This window comes from Ochlerotatus camptorhynchus, unplaced genomic scaffold (assembly GCF_037179485.1).
Source record: "Ochlerotatus camptorhynchus isolate MF236.1 unplaced genomic scaffold, CSIRO-AGI_Acam_v1.1 ptg000037l, whole genome shotgun sequence".
NCBI classification, from domain to species: domain Eukaryota; kingdom Metazoa; phylum Arthropoda; class Insecta; order Diptera; family Culicidae; genus Ochlerotatus; species Ochlerotatus camptorhynchus.
Window position 1 is genome coordinate 764,764 of NW_027040528.1, and position 22,388 is coordinate 787,151.

The window sequence follows — 22,388 nt, forward strand, 5'->3', positions numbered from 1 at the left end:
ATGGTTCGAACAAAGTGATGACTGAAGATGCGTATGTGGTCGAATATTTGGAGGAGACAGAAGTTAGTTTGAGTAGCCAAGATAATTACTTGATAGAACAGAAAGTTGGGGGCAACGAGCGTGTTGATAATTCTTCCCTCAAATCACCTTCCACTCCATCACCAGTTGGTGATCCAGACGCAATTGCCGGTCCTAGTCGGTGCATTAATTCTGCACAAACACGAGGAGGAGATAAGTGGGAAAATTACAGCCCTGCAATGTTAAAAAGGCCCATGAGCAGTGTTTTGAAAACCCGTACGAAGCGTCAAAAGTCTACAGTCGAACTGGATCTTAAAAAGAAGTTGTTAGAACGTGACGAAGAAATGTTAGAAGAAGTCCATCGGCTCGAAATCCAGAAGCGCAAGGTAGAACTCGAGTCAGCACATATTACCATAGAGGTAACTCTAAGACCACTGGGTCCCGAAGAAAATCATTATTATTTTTAGCTCACTCAGTACCAGAACAACGGTCCCAAGCAGTCCCAAGCTATTTCACTCACCCCTGCATGTTCTGCATGAATCCACACACCCCTGATGTTATCTGTCAAACTTTCATAGCGAATCAAAACAAACATAGTGTAGTAATAGAATTTCAACTAGAATAGGGTACGTTAATCGTTTGCTTGGGACCAATAGGCTACTAAAGTGGTGAGCCAATTTAAAATCGTTAGTTTCGTATTGATTGTTGATATTACTCTCCAAACAAAGAAAATGAAGCTACAATCGCAACAGCTTCGCTATCAACACTTGAGGGAAGAGCATGCGATGCGGATGAAACTCTTGAGCGACACGTATGAGAAGAGCACAGAAAGACGAAAGAACAGTTCCGGATCAGAGAGTGAATAATTTTTGTTTGTTATCCAATTTGCTACAATAGTAAATAAAAGGTTGCAGTTTACACAGTAGTTTTTTATTTTAAAATAGTATCAAACATTATCTTTTTATAACTGTGAGAAAAAAATGTTGAACTAAATGGTCACGAACACAACCCGTTGCGCTTCTTTCCATATTAGGACAATCTGGAACAGCAGTTGCAGCTAACATTTCATCAAATCCTTCGATTTCTGCTGGCGGCTCCACTTCCTTAGCATCAATTGCAATATTTTGCAATACTGCACACGCTACAATAATGAGCTGAACTGTTGATATTTTTACACGTATTCCCAACGACAATACTGGAAATCGCCGTTTCAATACGCCATAAGAACGTTCTACAACATTCCGGGTACGGATTTGGCTTTCGTTGTATAGTGTTTCAGCTGACGTTTCACCGCGGAGAAAAGGTGTAGCCAAATACTTAGTGTTGCGGTATCCGGAATCGCCAACGATTATGAAGTGTCCAAAATCACCCCGCTCGAACTGCATCTTCAATGTTGAATTATTGAAAATGTGTTGGTCGTGTGATGCTCCAGGCCATCTTGCGACAATGTTCAAAACTTTCAAATCTGCTGAACTGACTGTTTGTACATTCAGTGAAAACCAAGATTTTCGGTTTCGGTAGTTCTCAGCTTGATTACCACCAGGTGATTGTATCTTGATGTGGGTACAATCAATTGCACCAATAGTTCGAGGAAATTTTGCAATGGCGTAAAAATCACGACTTGCTGCATGTAGCTCATCTTGCGTTTTTGGCATGCTTATAAAGCGTTGGCGTACTTGAGTTAATGCAAGCGAAACACATCGAATAATGCGGCACACCGACGAAACACAACGCTAGCAAAATCGGCAATGGCGATCTGCATCGATCCTAATGCATAAAATCGAAGAGTGACCAATAATTGTACAAGCGGACGAATGTGTCGTGATCTATATTAATCGAATGCAATGAAATGGGAGTGTTTTTACTTTATTTAATAGCATTTTTTTGGCTTTCGAAAATACTTGCTTTATTGAAAATTGCAAGTACCACAATAAATAAAATCGCCAAATAATGATTAATACGCATCTTTTCAAATTGACGCAATATTATAATATGCAATTCCATTATGCGGACTACCTACCTTGTTTCATCGACTTCTATATCAGGACGAATAATTTCCAGGACCATCGCCATGGTGTTTTTCTGAAGCCGGAATCTCATGAAGAAATCCTGATCGTCCCAGGTGTCAATGCTGATGCGAGCACGCATTTTATATTGGCGACGTGCTAATTGTAAACCATCGATTTCATCACCATTTTCCTCGTCGCTTTCCAATAATCTCCAATGCACCTGGTCCCAAACGTGTTGGTGGTTTCCATACATTATTCTAGTAGATTATTTTTCGAGATTTATTTCGAAATATGAAGTAACCACAAGGGGTAGGTCACTCCGCACACCAATCTTGGGTCATCTTTTTTGTCAGTGTGCCGCAGGTGGGCCGATTGTGCCGGTCATATAGAGCAAGCTGCGACTGTTTATAAAATACCCATCTCGGCAACCCGGTATTTCTGACACCTTGAATGTTTTGGTTTGAAATAGCAAGGATAAATCGGATTGAGGATGGCGCAGGAAGTGGTGGGTGTGCGAAATTTCGGTGTTTTGTGATCCACAGGGTAATAAAAGCGAGAATAAAAGTCTTGTGGTTTAGTGTTTTATAATGCCCTCAACGGTAGACCAGAAACCTAGCCTTTCGGCCGGAAAGAGTTGGAACCGGTGGGGAGCATTGTTGGAGACCGACTATAGAGGGTGATGAATAGACTTCTTTAGTTTGTGTTGTGTGAGTTGCAGCATTATTTGAATTAAGGGTACTTATGAGGTCTGATTAACTGCCTCTTTCTCTTGAGTCCACTCTAGAATCAACAATCAATACGAAACTATCGATTTTAAATTGGCTCACTACTTGACTATCCTATTGGTCCCAAGCAAATCGATTAACGTATCCCATTCTAGTCGAAATTCTAGTACTACACAATGTTTGTTTTGATTCGCTATGAGGGTTTGACAGATAAAATTAGGGGTTCGTGGATTTTCCTATGTTTCGAGGGGTGCATCGATTAGCTTGGGACCGAAGATGGTACCAGTGCTGAGCCAAGAAGTTGAGCACTTTTCTTCGGGACCTACTAGTCTTAGAGTAACCTCTATGCTAGAATCTACATTTCGTATTTAGATCTATAAATGAACTGCTGGTCTGTGTTCGTCTGGTATATTCAGTTAGAAGATGTTCCTGAAAATACAGTCAAACAGCACGTAATGTTCTGAACAACTTCAATGGCAGTTGTCCAGCAGTGCTCCCATTTTATTTACAACAATCTAATGCCTACGAGATTGTGCCGAAGGTATGCCGAAAATGTGCAGATGGATGTGCCCAAGCTGTGTAGAATATAATTTCGGCACAATGTGCTGAGTGGCTTACCCCTTGAGTAACCACCAAAACGGAGTAAAGTGAAGAAAATCAAAAGTTGAATATCGCCACTTAGCGCTCGCTTAACGCTCCTAAACCACCTCAGACCACCGCTTAAATTAAGCGACACTTATCTTAAACCTGGTAAATTTTAAACTCGGCTTAGCCGTTAAGCGGTAGTGAAGAAATCAGAAAAAAGTTAAGCGAGGTTTAAATTGTTGTTAAACCTCGCTTAACTTTTAAGCGGAGGTGAAGAAATCGGCCCTAAGTACTTTTGATTGCATTTTACTTCAACGCACCGGTTCTTTGTATTGCGTACCCCTCGCAGCCAGGTCTACACATAGAAACAACCAGAAACACACAAGAAACACAATCTGCACAGACACAAGGTGTCAGAGTGACATCAAAATTCAAAAGCAGTTTTTTTCGACGCATTATTTTAGATTGCAAAAAGCTCGCGTCATTTTGTGTAAAATATCAAAAGGAATCGAATAGTGCGAGCTTTTTGCAATCTGAAATAATGCGTCGGAAAAAAAAACTGCTTTTGAAATTTTCCAAAAAGCATCAAAGTAAATTGAACTTTAAGTCTCTCTGATACCATAGAGGTAACCTGATACCTTGTGTCTGTGCAGATTGTGTTTCTGGTTGTTTGCTCACTTGAAGTTACCAAGATCACACATGCAAACTAATCACACCACCAAGTAGAGGTATGTAATCTCTAATACAAACAGGTATGGTTAGTTTACTACACGAAACCAAAAATTAATTATTTTATTCATGTGTCTCACTTATACATTTTTGCCAAAACATCAGCCTTCCCTAATAAAAAATAACCATAAACGAACGATAACCCAAATCATTGAACTATTCCACAAATGGTTTGGATGATACCCAGAACACATATACATTCCATAAGACAAACCACATAGGTCCTATAAGAATGCATAAAGGGTATGTGTGACCGGTTATACATTTTATTTGACACATGATCTTTATTAACTTTTTGCAAGGCGTCTGCTCATTAGTTGACTTATACATTTTATGAATAATCAGCAATAGAAATTTGCCAAAAGGTATAAGGAGATTTCTATCCGTGTAGAGATAGCTTTTATTCGCAAGAAATCGGTGGTTGAAGTCATTGTTTACAAAAGCACTTCCGTGTTAGTGAAGTATTTGCATTCAAATTGACATTCAGGCACACGTAGCCACCGTAACAAAAGGGACGTCCCTAGCGTCTGATATGTCAGTGAGAGATTCTGTCAATCTGTCAGTGGCAAACGCAAAACATTCACGCACAAACGCCATCCTCTCGAATCAACCTCTCTTTTTGTGGCGTACGGATTGACAGCTCGCACTAGCTTCTGGGCCGAAGGGGAACTGAGATGGAAGAAAAGCCCCCAACGAGAAGTGCGGGACGATGGGACAGAGCCCAGCAAGAAAGAAAGAAAAAAAATAAGAAAATAAAATGGCGATCTTTGCGTGTTGTACATTTTCGTTCGGTGCGACTGTGAACGGAATTTTCGACTGAAAGCAGCTCGAAAGAGCCCGTTTTGTCCGATCGTACGGGTGCAAAAAGACCAGGTGCCGCCGAGGTCACTGTTAGTTTGGACAATATCCGGCCAGGAAGCCAACCGGATGCGGAAATTCGAGCCGTGCACGGATTCCAAGTGGGAAAGTTTCATTTTTGCTGACGAGAGAAGTGGTATTTTTTTTTTGGCGAGTGAGCGAACGACCCCCCAAATGAGAAGAAGAGGGTGCCAGTAGTGAACGTGAATAGAGAAAGAAGAAGACGTAGTGAAGGGGATCTTACAGACGTACGGAGTGCTGCGACGGACGTCGTGAAGGAGGGCCTTGAGAGTGGACAGTGGACGTTTTTTTTTCGAGTGAAAATTGACGCGAATAAAAATCGGCACACAAACATTATCATCATATTGATGGTGGTCGGTGTAGAAAAAAATTAATCGCGATTTCTGGTGCAATCTAGTGTGTTAAAAACGGGACCGAAGATTTTCTTTCTCTTGTGTCAGCAGTGAACAGTGACTGCCGGGACCGCTTTCCGAAACACACGGAAACGGTGGAATCGGTCGGTACGGAGGAGTCAAGGTGTTTTTTTTTATCGCTCCCCTCATCCCCTCATACGAAGGGAGTGAGTGAGGAAGAGCGTGTGTGTGTGTATGTGCAGTGCACGTATCGGAAAGAGACAGGATTCCAAAGTGAGAGTGTTGAAGTTTTTGTTTTGAACTTTGGGGAGCATTTTGGAAGATAAAAAAAAAAACTGTGAAAATAAAAACAATCGCGGTTGTTCGTTGCTGAGTTGGCAGGAAGTTCACAGCTGAAAGTGGAGAGACAACAAAGGATTTTCCGATCGACGGCGCAAAGCTTCGATCTTTCTTGGTAAGTCTCGGAACTTTTTTTTTCTCCGCTGCACAGTGTTGCCATATTTTGTAGCTAGCGAATGACGAATCATTAAATGGCGATCTATTATTAATGATTGTTGTTTATGAATGAGTAATGATCAATGACAGTAGCTTAGCCCCAGCTTAATATTTCCATGGGGATCACTATGGAAGATTTTAAAATTTCACTAACTTTAATTGCATTGAAAAAGTCAACAATAATTTTCAAAACGAGCTAGGAAAAAAAAACTACTTTAAATCAAACTAAACGATTACTTGCTTGTGAATAGTGCTTATTGTTTTACTACACGCTTATTCAGATCAACTCAAAATTGAGCCGAATGTGCTCATATCAGCTGCAGGTATGGCTACTCAAAAGTGAGTAGCCTTATGTTGACTCACTTTTGAGTAAACGGTGATTACACGGAGATCTGAGTTACATTTACTCACTGTCAAATGAATGAGCTTTTGAGTCAGTTTTACTCAATTTTATCAATGTGATTAAATTAGTGCAGCATGATTTTAAATACTTTCAATTAATGTTATAGAGAAAACAAAATATCTCAAGTTATTTATTTATTCATGTTATATGACATGTGTTCGTAACAAGTATGTAATCTAGTTCTAGTTCTAGTTAATCTAGTTCAGCTTGTATTGCCTCGGCAATGAATCCGCACACGTCATTAACTGCTTTTCGACCGCTATGTTCCATGGTTTTGTAAACCAGGATGTTAAACACATCGTGCAACATCTGAATTCGGGTTGGCACCTTGATCCCAAACACACTGAAGCATTTGAGATACAGATCAAAAATGCGACGAATTGACGGATCCTTTACAATTTCCACTCCTTCGAAAGCAATTGTATACGAACCACATTTGAATCCTTCTGCCTCACAAATAATGGACGGTAGGCAATCATCTTCACCAGTACGTGCGATATTCTCTAAGATATTCTGAAAACAATATGAATGATGTTGAAAAATAACTAACTTTAAATTAAATATTACAATGTATACCGTTGACCACTGCATCAATGGGGCTGCCAGTACATGCTCAGCATTGGAAAAACCATTGCCTTGAGGTGCGTATCGGCTACCTGTTCCTTTTCGGTGCAATCTTGCGAAGATCCTCAAAATTCCTCGAAGATGAACTACAATTAAAGAACATTTTATAATCAGAATAAGTGAAACATATAGTAATATAAGAGGTCTTGACGTAGGAATCAATTAATATTGGTATATTGGTTTAAGCTCTACTGCTCCAAATCCAATTCTGTGTGCTTTTAAGATTTAAGTTGCGTATGCTATTAAAGCAGTAGAGCTAAAATCTGACACATCAACTATACTAATAAGAAATACATCGAATTCAATAACGTACTATCTTCCACTCCATTGAAAAGGTGTGAGGTGAGCAGCAGCCCTTTGGAGATCACCGGAGTGAAATCGAGATTTTGTCCTACATTAGGGTTGAGACGATAGAACGCTTGATGAATCTAAAAATTGAGAAGAAAAAGTTTTGCGATAAGTCTTGTCACTGAACTTGATTTAAAGTACACAATTACCATTTCACCTCCATAAGATCGAAGATGTGGCAGTGTTTCTAGAATTCCGATGACGCAAGTGCTTTCCTTATGGAGCAGCGCGAGGATTGGGTGGCACTCAAGCATAACTCGCTCAATTCTTACTTTGTTAGCCAGATCTGGAATAAGATCAATCACGCTTTGGGATAACTCAATGAGCGATGTTTGGATTGAACTGGCGGGCTTTCTTGTAATTGGAGGGCGAATAAATTTTTTTTTGTTTTTCGGCAACGATTTGATAACATTTCTAACTCGGTGATAGATGTATCCGGAATGTTTTCCAGTATCATAACCACTGTGCAGCCAGAAAAATGCAGACTGAAATTTAAAAAAAAAATCTATAAGAACTTATTGGCTATAGAATTATTTTTTATGGTGTTAGTATACCTCTACAGGTGCCTGATTATTTATACGGGTTTGTTGAAGTTGGGGAAATGTGTGAACCACTGATTTAGCCAGATTCCATTGTTTGGCTGTAGTAGGATATCTAGGATAAATAAATAAATATAAATAAAGATATATAAATAAATTCTAATAAAAATCATACATATTGCAGCGTTGACAACGTGTAGCACATCACAATGCGTAGTATTTAGTATAGGGTAACGATTGCTATTTTTTTTAAAGAAAAAAGCACTTACCCGCGTCCATTGTAGATCATGTCTTCAAACTGTTTACAAATTATGCGTACCATACCACGGAGGTCGTTTTCCTTTGGGATATGCCCACGATCCAGAACATCATAGACTATCTGTCGAAATTTTGAATCCTGGATAAGCATGGTTCGTACATTCTAAAAATTAGAGGCATTTACAATGGTGTTTATACTGGATCTGTTTTAGCTACTCACGTCTTGCGAATTCAGCTGGGCACTTTCATTCAAACTTCCTTCGGCTTGACGTTCGTTCTCGTTAGTACGCATTTTTTCTGCAACTGATAGAATAATCTTTCTCGGCCCTTTTGCGGTGATACCCATCTCTTCGAGATCAGCGTCGTCCAACAATAACAACGAATCGTTGTTGATTTTTTGAGCTTTAATTAAACAAATATATTTTTACAAATTGCAGTGATAATTGTATTAATGCATGTATTATATACTATTTTATGCAATATTATGAACAGTTTAGTTATATGTAAATTAGAAGATGAGTTTTTTTCTGTAATTGGTGCGATAGTCATGCAGTTCTTTGAACATTATTAGTTACGTTTAAACATTCAAGATTTGTTTATAGAAATGAGGAGATATGATTATTTAAATTTAACGCAATTTCTACCACTGGTTATGGCAGCACCTTCTAAGATTCCATCAAAAATGTGTAGAAATTTAAAAAAATAAGCTATTGATAACATTTGTAGAAAAAAACCTGGCCAATCATTGGAAGGGGTTTAATATTTAATAATTTTTTATAATTAAAAAAAATTAAAGAAATCCAAGAGTTGAAACTTCGCATTATGGTTCGCTAGGGACCAATTTTGTGCCAAAATTCGGCCGGTAGAATTTTTGAACTTTTTTTTTTCACGAGATATGTATATGATCTGTGCACTGGAAACGATATTCCGGATTAAATAATATGATTTCGGCATTAAAGTTATTTGTGGATAAAAAGTTCAAAATGTTTACTAAAAGCTGATTTTGACCGATTTTTAAGTGTCTATTTCAGAAAATCATAAATTAAGAATTTGGAAAATATGTTTTTGTTGTTGAATTTTCTAATATTTGTTTTGAGGAATTTTGGTACAAACTTAGTTCATTGTCCCTAGAGAACAATTTTGCGGTTTCAAGGAGAGAAGAGGAAAAAATAAAATATATTCGTCAGTTGGGGTCGAAATGCTGATATTTGTTTGTAAATTTACAAAAACACACAAATTATATTCAGCATTTAACGAGCGTTTATGGCCGCCACAATCTGACTGAGTTTCTAATAGGGAACATATAAGTTGACGTTTGGCTTGTCATTTCAGTGTCAACATTTCAAACGGGCGTAATTGCATTTGAAAACAATGGCTTTAGCCATCGATTTCTCGCGAATAAAAGCATACTCATGAAGATTAATGACACCAGCAGGTAGAATAATGTTTCCTTCACCAGCTAGCATTGTTAATTTGAAGGGATGGGCTTTTATTTGCGAGAAATCGATAGCTCAAGCCATTATTTACAAAAGCAATTACGCTCCTTTGAAATGTTGGCACTGATTTGACGAGTAACTCAGAAACTCAGCCAGATTGTAACACACCCAAGGGCTCGTAAAATGCTGGATAAAAATCCAAACGAAATTCAATGCTTTTTTACCAGTGGTGCTGATAATTCAAGTCTTTTTACACCCATAAAGTTTCATTAAAATCTAACAAGGTGATGTCAACCTCATGGGAGCATTGAGACAAAATTCAACGTTTAATGAATGTGGCTTATTAAGTTTCATGCTATATTAGGTTCAGTCTAAATGGAGTTTAAATGTTTGGTGTCTGTTCATGTTGAAAATTATTGAAATATTTGATTAGATGAGTATTAGTGCTTTAAAACAATTATTGTCAGTACTAACCGTTAAATTTTCAGGAAATCCGATGCGTTAAAAACTATTATGATCGTACTTATATAGGCAAGGAAATTACTGTTGTTTAAACAATTTTCTTCGTATTTTTGATGATAATTCTAGTGATGATGATTATGATTATTTATCCTTAATTATTCTAGTTGGTTTATCGTTAATCATACACCGATTCTAATGGTCTGTAAATTTTAAACTTATATAGTAAAATGGATCATCAATATCATAGTACTTCCATAGATTGTATGTTTTTCTGGTACATATTTTTTTACGACAGACTCTAACAAAATCATTTGTGTGTTGCACTTGGAAGCTGTTAGAATTATAATTATACCTCAACATCTTAAGTTTGTTAATGAGGAACACAAATTTTTCATCCTGTGCTACAATCAACTCGATAACTCCATAGTGCATTTCATCACATGTCTCGTACTTAACTACAATAGAGGATTTAAACTTAGTTCCATTTATGCTTAAAGTGTCCACAATAGTCACTTGTTCCGGAAAATCAAATAACAATAATGAAAGATCCAAACATGTTTTTGATACTTCTCTGTAGGATTCTGCAATATGTACATTGAGAGCATATTCATGATTGACTATGGAGTTAATCTGCTTGAAATTTGATCTCTTGGCTATGCTATAGGTAATATTTTTAAAGTTGTGGCATGTCTTAGCTTGTCCCTTGCTTTCTTTGAATTTAGCTTCAAAAATAAAACAACTAGTAATAGGACCATTTGAACGTAGGATTTCTGGATAATGAGCCAGATGGTGAACCTTGTTTATAGCATTTATGTCTGGGAAGCAAATTGTATATAATTCATGAAAACTTCTTACGGCTGATTCCAACTCGTCGATTTGAGAATAAGAAATTTTGCTTGAGAAACAGAAAAAGTTAATTTGCAATAGAGCTCCTATGATGCGGTCAAAATCCTGTTTATACTGCGACAAATGACCAAACATAAAAGGGAAAGCCCGTAGAAGAAGCCAGCATTGCGATGCAGATTGACTAATAGATTTCTTAGAAGACTTTAACGTGGTCAAGCTAAAGTTAGCTGATGGTTTATTCTCGGACTCCTCCCTACCATATTTAAAAGTTTCGATGATTTCATTCAACTTCGCGCAAGTTATAAGTCTTCTTTCTATTACTAAATTCCGCAGAATCAATTTCATGACCATCATATTAACTCCTTCACAAAGATCATGCATCGGATCCATATACCAGTTATTCCCATAGTTGAAAACCCTTAGCTCGTGGAAACAACATTCTCCAACAAGTCCACAAAGAGTCGGTGTTGTTTTTTTACTGCGAACCGCCTGAAGATCTGCTGCAATAGTCCCAGAGGACCTATGGTGGTACATATTTCCAAACTGTCCAGCATGAAGATCGCTACGTGCTATGTAGCATATCCGGCAGAATAATGTTGATTGTGGCCCCATGATCTCGAAAACTTCATGCAGTGCTGCTGTATCTCCTACTACGTTAACTAATACTGCACGAAGGATTTGTGTTGGATCCATTTTAACAGAATATCCATCATCAGATTCCAACACCTTTAGCTCTTCAATGAGAGGCTGCAGCACTTTCTTATAACCATACTTTTTTAGTACTTTAGTTTCTATAACCAGCGCCAAATACACGCGGCTTAGTGATGAGTTTATTATAGAGTCAAAATTTTGCACTTTAAAGCTTATGATTGTAAGTTTTTTGTTTCCCTTCCTCGATCCTAATGGATTGAGATACTCTACCTCATCCAAGTGGATTATCAACCGAAGTGCGAAAGGATACTTACAAAAATACTGGCTGTTCTTGAATACAGTTCCGTCCTTGAACGTTTGGAGCACGTCATCGTTTCTCGATTTTTCTGCGTACACACTAGTATGAGCTTCGGGATTTCTCATAAGCATTTCAAGGGTCCGTGTAACAGAAATGTACTGGCTAACATCATTTGTGGTTTTCGTTCGTTTCTGTATTTCTAGACGTTTTCTTACCTTCCTCCCCGATGGAAGATGTGTTTTAGTGACAATTTGGCGCTGGCCTAGTACTATCTGTTGTGGAATCGAAACAGAACCACTAGCTTTCTGAGTCAAATAGGAAATATTTTCTTGTGAACTCTTGACGTCCTTAAAAGGATCTCCTATTTCCATAGAATTAATAAATTTAAAACAATCGGTATCGTTCGCACAAATCCCTTTGGCATGCATAAAGAGTTTAAAATTGCCAATGACAAATCGTTGGTAAAGTTGTAGCAACTCGGTGGAATAGGACATGAACTTCCCAACTTTTATTTCCGGAAGAGATAAGTCGGCCCGGAGAAGGGTAACTGCTTCACACATTATATCCCTTAGTTTTTCCAACGAGACGAGAGGAGCAAAAAACAGCGGATTGAATATGTCCTCTTCATTTAACGAGCCTGCATCACCAGTTTTCGATGGATCTACCTCAAGGTCAACGGAATTCTCACTAGCATCACCCTTGACATTGGGGGGAGTAACCTCAATAAGTTTATTAACTGCATGAAAACTGATCGCATGCCGAATAAAATGCTTGTAGAAAAAAAATGTCACCGAACAACTCCCACATGCAATAGGAGTTGCATTCCGACCAGCGGTCAAAACATGATGGACCGATTGGACGTGCTGTTTATATGCATTTGTACTTCCCGGAACAAATTCTGAACAACCGGGAATGCAGCAGTTGATACCTAACGTAGAACGTACATGGAAATAGCGATGGAAAAGAAAATTCCACGAATGAAAACTTACCTGCCAGTTTGTCATACGTTTCTCCGTCCACAAAATTTCGAATCTGCTCCATGATGCTGTTTATCGTCACACTCCGTAATAATTTTATTAAAAGAACACGTAATCACGACCGAAAACATTCACAAATGTCTTTTTATTATTGTTTTTCTTTTTATTTTTGTGCTTGCCATCACTCTGAGTAACTCCTACTCACTTCAACGTTTCTCATTTACTCAATTTTTGACAACTCCATACATGAGAAAAAAATGAGTAGGATCGACTCACTCAGTGAGTACTTCAAAAATAGCGTGTAGATAAAATAGTTCAAGCCATTTCTGGTAACTTTGGGACGGCTAGCTGGGACTCTTAACCAAAGTGGCCGAATTTTGTTGCTAGGGTCATGTTAGGTCGTATTTTTCCTCCTACGAAACCAAACGTGGATGCAATTACCAAATTATTATTTTTCTCACCACAGAAAAACAAAATTAAAAAAAAGTAGCCGTGGAAATGTAAAGTTGGAAGAAATGAGCAAGTTTCCGCATAAAGCTTTCCCACTTTTTCGGGCATAACTACAGAAAAACAATACATATCGCTTTCAAATTTGTGCTGTAAATAGTAAGCATATGACAGCTTGGAAATACAATTCCAGGATTTATCGCTAGATGGCAGGTCATCACATAAAAAATCTGCAACGCATACTTTTTTTTCAAACGTTTAAGCTGGGTTTAGACAGGGCAAGTTAGTTGAATTCAATTGACTTGAACGCGAATTGAACGTGTAAACCATGCCATTTGAAAAAAGTTGAACCAGGCTCTACTTTTCAAGTCAATTGAATTCAACTGAGTTGATCATTTAACTTGCCTAGTCTATACCTAGCTTAATAGTCCAAATGTTGTTCATGAGATTTTGAGAAGAAATTCCATGCGATTTCTGAGGTGCATTTGAAGGAAATTTACCTCACAATGCAAGGAATTCATAGCTAATCTTGATAATCATTTCAAGACAATTCAGATGTGAAGTCCTTGGGAATTGAAAGTAATATTCAAACGGAATTTTTGATGAGAATCATGGATAGCAATTGAAGCGAATTCTAGAGATAATGATTGAAAATACGCAGACAATTGGTAATTCTTGAGAATATTTCTAAGATAATATCAAGTTAATACAGACATGTTTTTTTTTAAATTTAAGATTGCAGACAATGGCATTTAAGAATCAAGATATGGTTTAACAATATCATAGAATCATGAGTCTCCAGCAAATTTTAGGGGTCCCAGTTTTCCAAGCAATCAACGTTTCGGAAATTGGCAAATAACAATAAGATTTCTCTGAATCTACTGGAATCCCGGAAATACAAAATTGGTAAATCCGATTGCAATGCAATAAAGAGCATCATCGTGATTTTTTTGTAAAGGTTTTAAACGGATTATATTCACCCCAATTCATTGTGATTATTGGCAGAAATGTGGTCTCTGTTGCAAATATTCGCTGATAGCGAGAAGATACGTTCGCGTTCAGTTGAAGTTAGCTGAACTGTATTGTGAGCATCGAGTAGTTGCTAAAGATTCTGTGATAGTTTTCCGTTGAGTTAACAAATCGTAAGCTGTTTATGGATTACTTGGCTTATTTCATTTATGTGGCTTAGGAGAATTAGTAGTAGTGGATAGTAGATTTTAGTTCCTATTCTAGAGTTAAATGGTTCCAATGGCTGCAGTTGTAGTAGTAGATTTATTATCATTAAAATTTATTAATATAATAGAATAGTATTCTACCTAAAACTATGCAGAAATAGTATTCAATGCACAGTGAATTCAAGTTGAACATTGCATTAGGTTCGAAGTAACATTGAGCGATTCTCTTCGTCGACTTTCTCTTTGCATCCCCATGGCCATGTGAATACATTTCCAGGTATTTTCAGCACACAGATCGATTAAATAAGCTTTTATCTAGCATCTAATACGACAAACACACCAAGAAACGGTTCTGTGCTCAAGTTACTTACATAGGACCTAATGCAATGTTCAGCTTGAATTAGTCTTTTGTGTTATTGTAATATACTTGAAGACGGATTTACTTTTATTACCAGCCCTGTATTGAAGACCTGTCAAATGTTCAAATTAAATCACAACCAACATTTGGCAGATCAAGAAGGCTGGTGATAAAATGTATTCCGCCTTGAAGCATAACACCATTAGTGCAGGCTGACCAGTGAACCGGAAAAATCCGGGAATTCGAAACGAAAGGTAAAGCGAAACCAAAAAGGTTCAATGGAAATTGCCACAAGTGCAGTGGCGTCGCCCTAATCTCAATCTACCTGTTCAACAACTCTCAAAACGTAAACAAACAAAACAATATTAGTTCCAATGGATACAAATCTAGAGTAACATTGCTTTCTTTCCTTTATTTAACGTCGGTCTCTGTTCCGCAATCTAGTGCCAATCACCGACGGACATCGATTGCCATCCATTGACGACAATCGAATGTGCAGGAAGGCAGCTTCCACACCTGCGTAGGATATCGCACCCATTCAACACACATGGGCCGGGACCAACGGCTTTACTTCCCTTCCGAAGGAAGACGTGACAAGAGATTTTTATGCCTCAGAAAAATCCCAGACCCATCGGGGTGTTAGAAAGCAGTTACGCTTACCACTACACCACCGGCGCCGGCTAAAGAGAGAGTAACATTTGAAATGGGCGTATGTCCAAAACGTAAACAAACCAGAAAATGAATTTAAAAAATTTCCGCCGCTATTCAATTCATATTTAAGAAAATTGAAGTATTTTAGACATTTATATTGTTTACAATAACAATAGTAACTGTATCTCAGTATACGACATCCAAAATATGCAAAAAACTTTCAAAAATATAACAATTTAATTTCATTAAAATTAATAAGCCTTTTTGTGAATCTTTCAATGGATAGGCCCTTTTTGTTAAGCCGTTGTGCTTGTCATCAGAAATGGTACGCCCTTTGCTAAGCCTTTTCGCAACGTCAAATAAATTCAAAACAAATCATCGGCCATGCCTCAAGCAGCTATAGTTTGAAAATATTTAATCATCGGCCCTTCTACGTCACTAGGCTTATCAATGACATGACATAAATGAATGGTTGGCCGTTTTAGCGTGCGGGCTATTAATGAATCGAAAAATTTCGTTGATCGACCGTTTCGAAAATCGAGTTATTTTAAATGATTTTTCTCGATTATGCGGAACTTTCCTACACGATTAGTAGCTATCAAGCGGTGCTAACGATACCAAACCCGATTTGTTTACGTTTTGGACATAGGCCCATTTCAAATGTTACTCGAGAAATCAGTGAAACTAGAAGACCCTGTGGCGTTTGAAACTGGTTTGAATGTAAACATGGACCTCAAATCAAGCTGAACATTGCATTAGGTCCTAAGTAACATCTCTTCGTCGACTTTCTCTTTCTTTAATAACATGAGCACATAACCGTTACTTGTTGTGTTTGTCATATTCGATGCTAGTCAAAAACTTATTTTATCGATCTGGGTGCTGAAAATACCTGGGAATGTCTTTACATGGCTGTGGGGATACAAAGAGAAAGTCGTCGAAGAGAATCGATCAATGTTACTTAGGACCTAATGCAATGTTCAGCTTGAAATAACGTTTTCAAAGTGGTTGAACAGGTAAAAAGTGGGGTTACGCGACGCCGATGTCAATTTGAGGGGGTTAGAAGGAAAGGGGTGTAAGCGACTTTGATCGATTCTCTTCATAGACTTTCTCTTTCGTTAATAATTCGACAGTGAGCATGCATAAGAGCGTAAACGCGATGATCGATTCTCTTCGACGATTTTCTCTTTTGTTAATAACGCGCTTGGATTAACGTTTCTCGGTGCGTTTGCTGATGCTTTTGATAGCCAATACAACCTGTTACAGCACTGCATTGAACAAATTCTAGAAAAATGTATCGCTTAGCTGTACCGATGCAAAGAGAAAACCGATGAAGAGGATCGATCATCGCGTATACGCCCTTATGCATGCTCACTGTCGAATTCAGCTGCAAACACATTCCTTGGTTCGTGTGCCATTCTGGATGCTAGATGAGAACCTCCTTTTTCAAACTATGTGGCTTGTTGGTATTAGTGAAATGTGGCCATGTTTAGTGGTGTTCGTATTTCATCGCAATGTTTATCTTTTTGCACGAAACAGCTGTTTTATGTGACGACACGTCTGCCATTCGCAGTATGGAATGTTGTGCTGCCGTGACATCATCATTCGCTTGATTTACATCGACGCGACGCCACTGCACCTACACAATATAATCGTTATATTCATAGTCTGGCGGATAGAATCTCGGGAACCAATCGAGAAAATCTCGCGTAGCATTTGAAAAGGGCCTATCCTCGTTGATCGATTATCTTGATCGACTTTCTCTTTGGTTTACCACGGCAACATAAACGAATTTCTCGCTAAGCTCGCAGCACAGTTCGACAGAAGATGATGTTAGGTTGCGCCAGAAACAACACACTGAATGGGAAATTCATTTACAGTCGGGTTATTCGCGAAAGAGAAAATCGATGAAGAGCAACGATCAGCCCTTTTCTCGTGTTGCGCGAGAAATCACGACCAACAACAGAAAAGAACACATCTACTATTGCGAACAAAACTTCGCAAACCCTTTTCTCGTGACTCAAGACTCGCCTACGCAAACTAACACCATCTTTGGGTTGTGGAAAGTTTCCCCTAACCGATAATGCTGGTAATTTGCGTTCGATTGGCGAGGAAAGAATAATCAATGTTTTGTTTATAAAAGTTGATAGTACCTTTTCAATTGTTGGTCTACAATATATTGAATCGGTTCCGCTTTTTGATAGATCGAAATTCTATCCGCCAGACTATAAATATAGCGACTATAGAAAAAAGTCGGGAATTCGAAATCACCAGGAAAAAAACCGGGAAAAACCTGTGAATTTCGATCGAAATCGAAAAAAAAAAGATTCTGGTCCTTGAGATGTTTTCAAGGTTCTTAGCTGTCTTTTCAAAATTTTGACACTGTGAAGAATTGGGAGCATTTAGACGCAATTTTAGCGACACGGGAGTTTTGACTAGCCATTGTTTACGTTTGGTTGTTCCGCTTATTTAAATTGTAGATATGTCTTAATTTTCAAAAATAAAAAAAAAAGTTAGTTTTTGAATATCAATTAATTTGTGGCCTAATGTTGACCAGTTAAAAAAATAAAAGGAATTTATTAGGCCCTAAATATAACAACAAAATTATTAGAACGTTTGTTGAATTTGTACTTAGGGTAACCCTCTAAAAACCATATTTTGCGTGTTTTTTTTTAATTTCAATTTTGATCGTTAAGCGATACAATCTCTGGCTTCCCCTGGAATCCTCTTCCGGCTTCCAGGAAGTTTTTCTTTTTATTTCCCTTCAGAAGTTTCTTTTGAATCCCTTGGAACTTTTTCCTACTTTTCCAGAAAAATTCATTCAAAAATCATTGAAAGATGTTTTTTCAATTGCTTCCAAAAACCGGAAAGTGCTTTCATTTTTTTTCTGGTTTCCCCAGAAATTTTGTTCGTCTACATTCGAATGTTTTTTTTTTTTTGACTTCACCCGTAAAATTCTTCCGTTTTTTCTCGGTAGTTTCTTTTAACATGTTTTCATGTTATTCATGTTTTCAACTTTTTTTTTTGAAGATTTCTCCACGAAGCTTCTTTCAGCAATTCCCAGAACTCTTCCAGGTCCAGGCAGTCTTCTGACACCCTTCCAGAAAATATTATTCTGGCTTCTACTAGACGTAAGACGCCTCCTTTAGCTCAGTCGGTAAAAGCGCAGCTACAAAGCAAGACCATGCTGAAGGTGTCTTGGTTCGAATCCCGGTTCGGTCTTGGAATTTTTGGGGTTGGAAAATTTCTTCATTTCCCTGGGCATAGAGCATCTAGAACACTAAGTTAAGAGCACACAATAAGCTAAAATGCGATAAGCAATTAGCTTGACATGCGAGGAAGAAGAAGAAGAATAAAAAAAGACTAGACGTTTCTTCTAACTGCCCCTTTAACCCATTTGGCTTATGCTGGAAGATTCTTCGGAATTATTACCGAAGTATTCTTCAAACTATATCAGGGGGTTTCTTCTAGTTTCTGTTGTCGCCAGGAAATTTGACCAGCTTTCACTGGAATTTTCTTTTGAGTTCTCCAAGAAGTAGTTTTCGACTTGGTCTGAAAATATTTGTCGACTTGCCCGAAGGTTTATCCCAACTTATACTGAAAGCTTCTTCAAAGGTTCTTCTGTATTCCGACTTCCCCAAAAATTTGGATGCACTTCCCTCGGAATATTTTTACAACTTCTTCTGGGACAGTCCTCAAAATCCAACAAAAAGCGTTTCTTGCTTCTTTTGGAAGTGTCTTCCGACTGTTTCCGGAAGTTCGTCCAGACTGTCCGTAGAAGTTTCTTTTAAGTTTCTTCCGACTTACTCCAAAAGAACATTTGCTATCTGCAAGAATTACCTTCTGAGCAGTTCCTCGCAGACACGCAAATCGTTTTAGATCGATGTTTTTAGAGTTACTTGTAATTTTACACAGTTGTTTGTTTCTGCCCAACATCCCATTTTACACATTTGTTTTCTTTTGTACGCGGCTAACTTCTGAAAAGGGCTTATGTAAAAATGACACGCATAAATACAAAAATACATATCTCCAGAACGATTTGTTTGATCGAGATGGTGTCTTCGACAAAGTTGCTCATGCGTCTCATTGCAACGTTTTTATTTTCCATGTTGGGGACAAAACACCACCACGACCATTACTTTGATCTATTGTGGTGTATCCTCTTTTAACGTAGGACTACGTCGGTGATTTCTATTTGGAGGTACACTTTGTTTTTTTTATCGAAAATGGAACTTGTAACGAAATTATGAAAGATTATAAACGTTAATAACGCAGCTGCCCCTGAACCAATTTTAATAATTTTATCACCAATCGATCAGAAATATTTCTACTACTACACCAAATTTCAAGATCGATCGCACTAGAGAACAATATAGAGCTGTCAGAGGCAGGTGGGATCCCGAAACTCATCAGAGATCTTAAAGATGAATCCGAGTTGCCTGTTTGCCTAAGCTATGATATCCGTGTAATGTAGCTTAAATTTCAAAGCAAAATTAAGTGTAACTCCTAGATCACGAACGTTGTCCACACGCTTCAGAGGTTGGTTATCGAGCCGATTTTCACAAAAAGCTCTCGATTGATAAGATACGATTCAAACCAACGAGTGAGTCCTTGAGAGACACCGAGCTTCTCGAGTTTGGCAAGTAGAATGGTATGATCAACCCGGTCGAAAGCAGCCTTGAGATCCGTGTATACGACGTCCACCTGTGCTTCTGCTTCCATATTCCGTAGGCATAGGGGAATGACAGGAGCGAGGTTTGTTGAGACCGAACGTTTGGGGGGTGGAAACCATGTTGGTGAGGAGAAAAGCAGTTTCTACAGCTGGCAAATAAAGCGTCACAGGCATAATGTGAGGTAATTCTTCGTTAATTCTAATAATAAAGAAGATTTCAAACGAGAAGGAAATACACCTTGTTGTAATGAAATATTGAAAGGCTTTGCAAGCGGAGAGGAAGCTCTGTTAAGCATCTTTTGAGTATAGACGATGGAATGCCGTCAGGCCCAACAGCGTTCGAGAATGTCAGCTTCTGGATGGCAGAGTCTACGAGGTCCAATCATACATTCAGACAGGAGGTTACATTTTTCTAAAGAAGTGTTGGCTCTTTTATCGCTTAGTTTAATCTCAAACTCTTTCCTTTTTGTCTTCACAAACGTTCAGAATAGCTTTACGTAGGATTACGCAGATGATTGGTCTGCATACGTTTTGAGTTCTTCTTGTATAGAAAACGGTTGGTGAATAGATTACCGGACTGGCTATATTTGCGAAAAGCCTTCGATCTCACACGTTTCAAGTGTTGTAATCCTGTATTAGACCATAGGGTTTTGGAGCAGGACGAACACAAATCAGGTGACTGCCAATCTACCTGGGTTAGTGAGTGATACAATGCAACGTAGTCAGTTCTACGAAAGTCCAGCCTTTTTACATCAGCGATGTCTTCATAGAGAACAGGAGCTGATCGATTGATGAATGCTTCCAACGCTGGAAGATTGGTGCCTAGATGTATCAGAGGCTCGGATGCTTCGGCGACACTGCACTGTAGTTTGGCAGCTTTGTTCACCAACACAAGATCAAGCAGCTGAGTTTGGTACAGAACTAATTTGCATTAAACCATCAATCCAAAAAAGCACAGCAGGAAGCAGGCATGTACGATCGAAGAATGACAATGGTTGGATGATCATTCGCGGAAATATTCCAGACAAGCCCAGACTCGTTGTAGTTGCCAAATAGCAGAGCTAGATCGTTGTGGTGTAATCGGGATAATACAGCACCAATGGAACTCGTATGGTTCTCAACGTAGCTCAAATTAGATTTACGGTCAGGAGGAAGGTACATGACGCCGATGCTTATAATGTTGAGCGACGTCGTAATCTTCACCCATAACTGCTCAAGAGAAGTGAAGACCGGAGCAGGATCGAGGCAGCAGTTCAGTCGTTTGGAAATCGCAATCATGACGCCACACCCACATGATTTAGCATTGTTCATCCGGCTACGGTCATTGCGAAAAACTGAGAACCTGCTGCCAAATAATTGTGCTGAGTGAATTCGATCATCTAGCCAGGTTTGTTAAGAACTATTGCATCGTAGTTGGCACTCAACAGCAGTCATCAAGTTCGCAGGCCAAGAACATTTTGATAATGCACCACAAGTCCATCGGCAATCGGAAAGGCAAACCACAGGCTGTAGATTTTTTAAATTGCCAAAATTTGTCTTAATCCGTGACTACATTTTTTTTTTCTCTATGCCTCAATTTTTCATTCTAATCATCAATTCGCGAACTGCTTATCAGTGTCTGTTTTTATCATTTACCATCACACGCAAAGAGTAGCGCTTCAACCCAGTGTAGATGAATTGCGTTTGTTTTGAAAATATTACGCCAAATCGACGATCAAATGCATTGTTTACAAAACTGATACGTCCCTTTGAAAAAGTAAGGCTTGTACTCGAAAAAAATGCACCATTTTTATCCGTGTGTAACTTTTTTATTCGTGGGTAAAAATTGATGAAAATCTAGGTATGAGTGAATTGTTTCCATGTGCAAAATTTCATAACAATCGGTTCAGTGGTTATTGAGATGCCATCGAAACAAGAAGAAAATCGCCGGAGAATTTTGCGCGCCGTCATGGAAAATCCGACTGCGACCATGAGGATGGATCGGCAGACAACTGGGAATCACCCATGCAACTGTGTCTCGGGTGGTAAAATCGTTTAAGGAGTCCCGGACGACCGAGCGGCGGGTTGGAAGTGGAAGAAAATCGAAGACAGCTGAACCTGTGAAGGCCCGGAAGGTGTTGGATTATTTCAAGCGTAATCCGAACCTTTCGATTCGCGACGCGGCTCTGAAGGCAAAGTGTTCCGCCTGGTTCGTTCAGCAAACCATGAAATGAGCTGGGCTTCGTGTATTCAAAGTCCGGAAGGCACCGAACCGGCGTGATTAACAAAACACGGCGGCCAAATCCCGCGCAAGGAAGCTGTATCGAGAGTGGTTAACGAAACCGATGTGTGTGGTTATGGATGACGAAACCTACATCAAGGCTAGCAGATACCGGGGCTGGAGTTCTACGTTGCCAAATCACGGTTTGATGTTCCGGAAGACATAAGGAAGAAGAAAGTGGGCAAATTCGCCA

The 22,388-nt window shown here is 38.7% G+C and overlaps 2 protein-coding genes across 2 annotated transcripts in view; one reads left to right on the forward strand and one right to left on the reverse strand.

The window, feature by feature from the left end:
- Positions 1 to 894: 894 nt before the first annotated feature.
- On the reverse strand, positions 895 to 8,257 carry LOC135710872 (putative nuclease HARBI1). The gene is made up of 3 exons (XM_065233582.1): positions 8,186 to 8,257; positions 1,023 to 1,751; positions 895 to 906 (listed from the first exon to the last, which is right to left on the reverse strand). The coding sequence occupies exons 1-3, from the start codon at positions 8,255 to 8,257 to the stop codon at positions 895 to 897; spliced, it is 813 nt and encodes a 270-aa protein (XP_065089654.1).
- The window catches only part of lilli (lilliputian), a 285,693-nt gene continuing 268,071 nt past the window's right edge, over positions 4,767 to 22,388 (forward strand). Inside the window, exon 1 of the mRNA XM_065233870.1 lies at positions 4,767 to 5,752. The gene's annotated coding sequence lies outside the window, so the exon portion shown is untranslated. The remainder of the gene's footprint in view (positions 5,753 to 22,388) is intronic.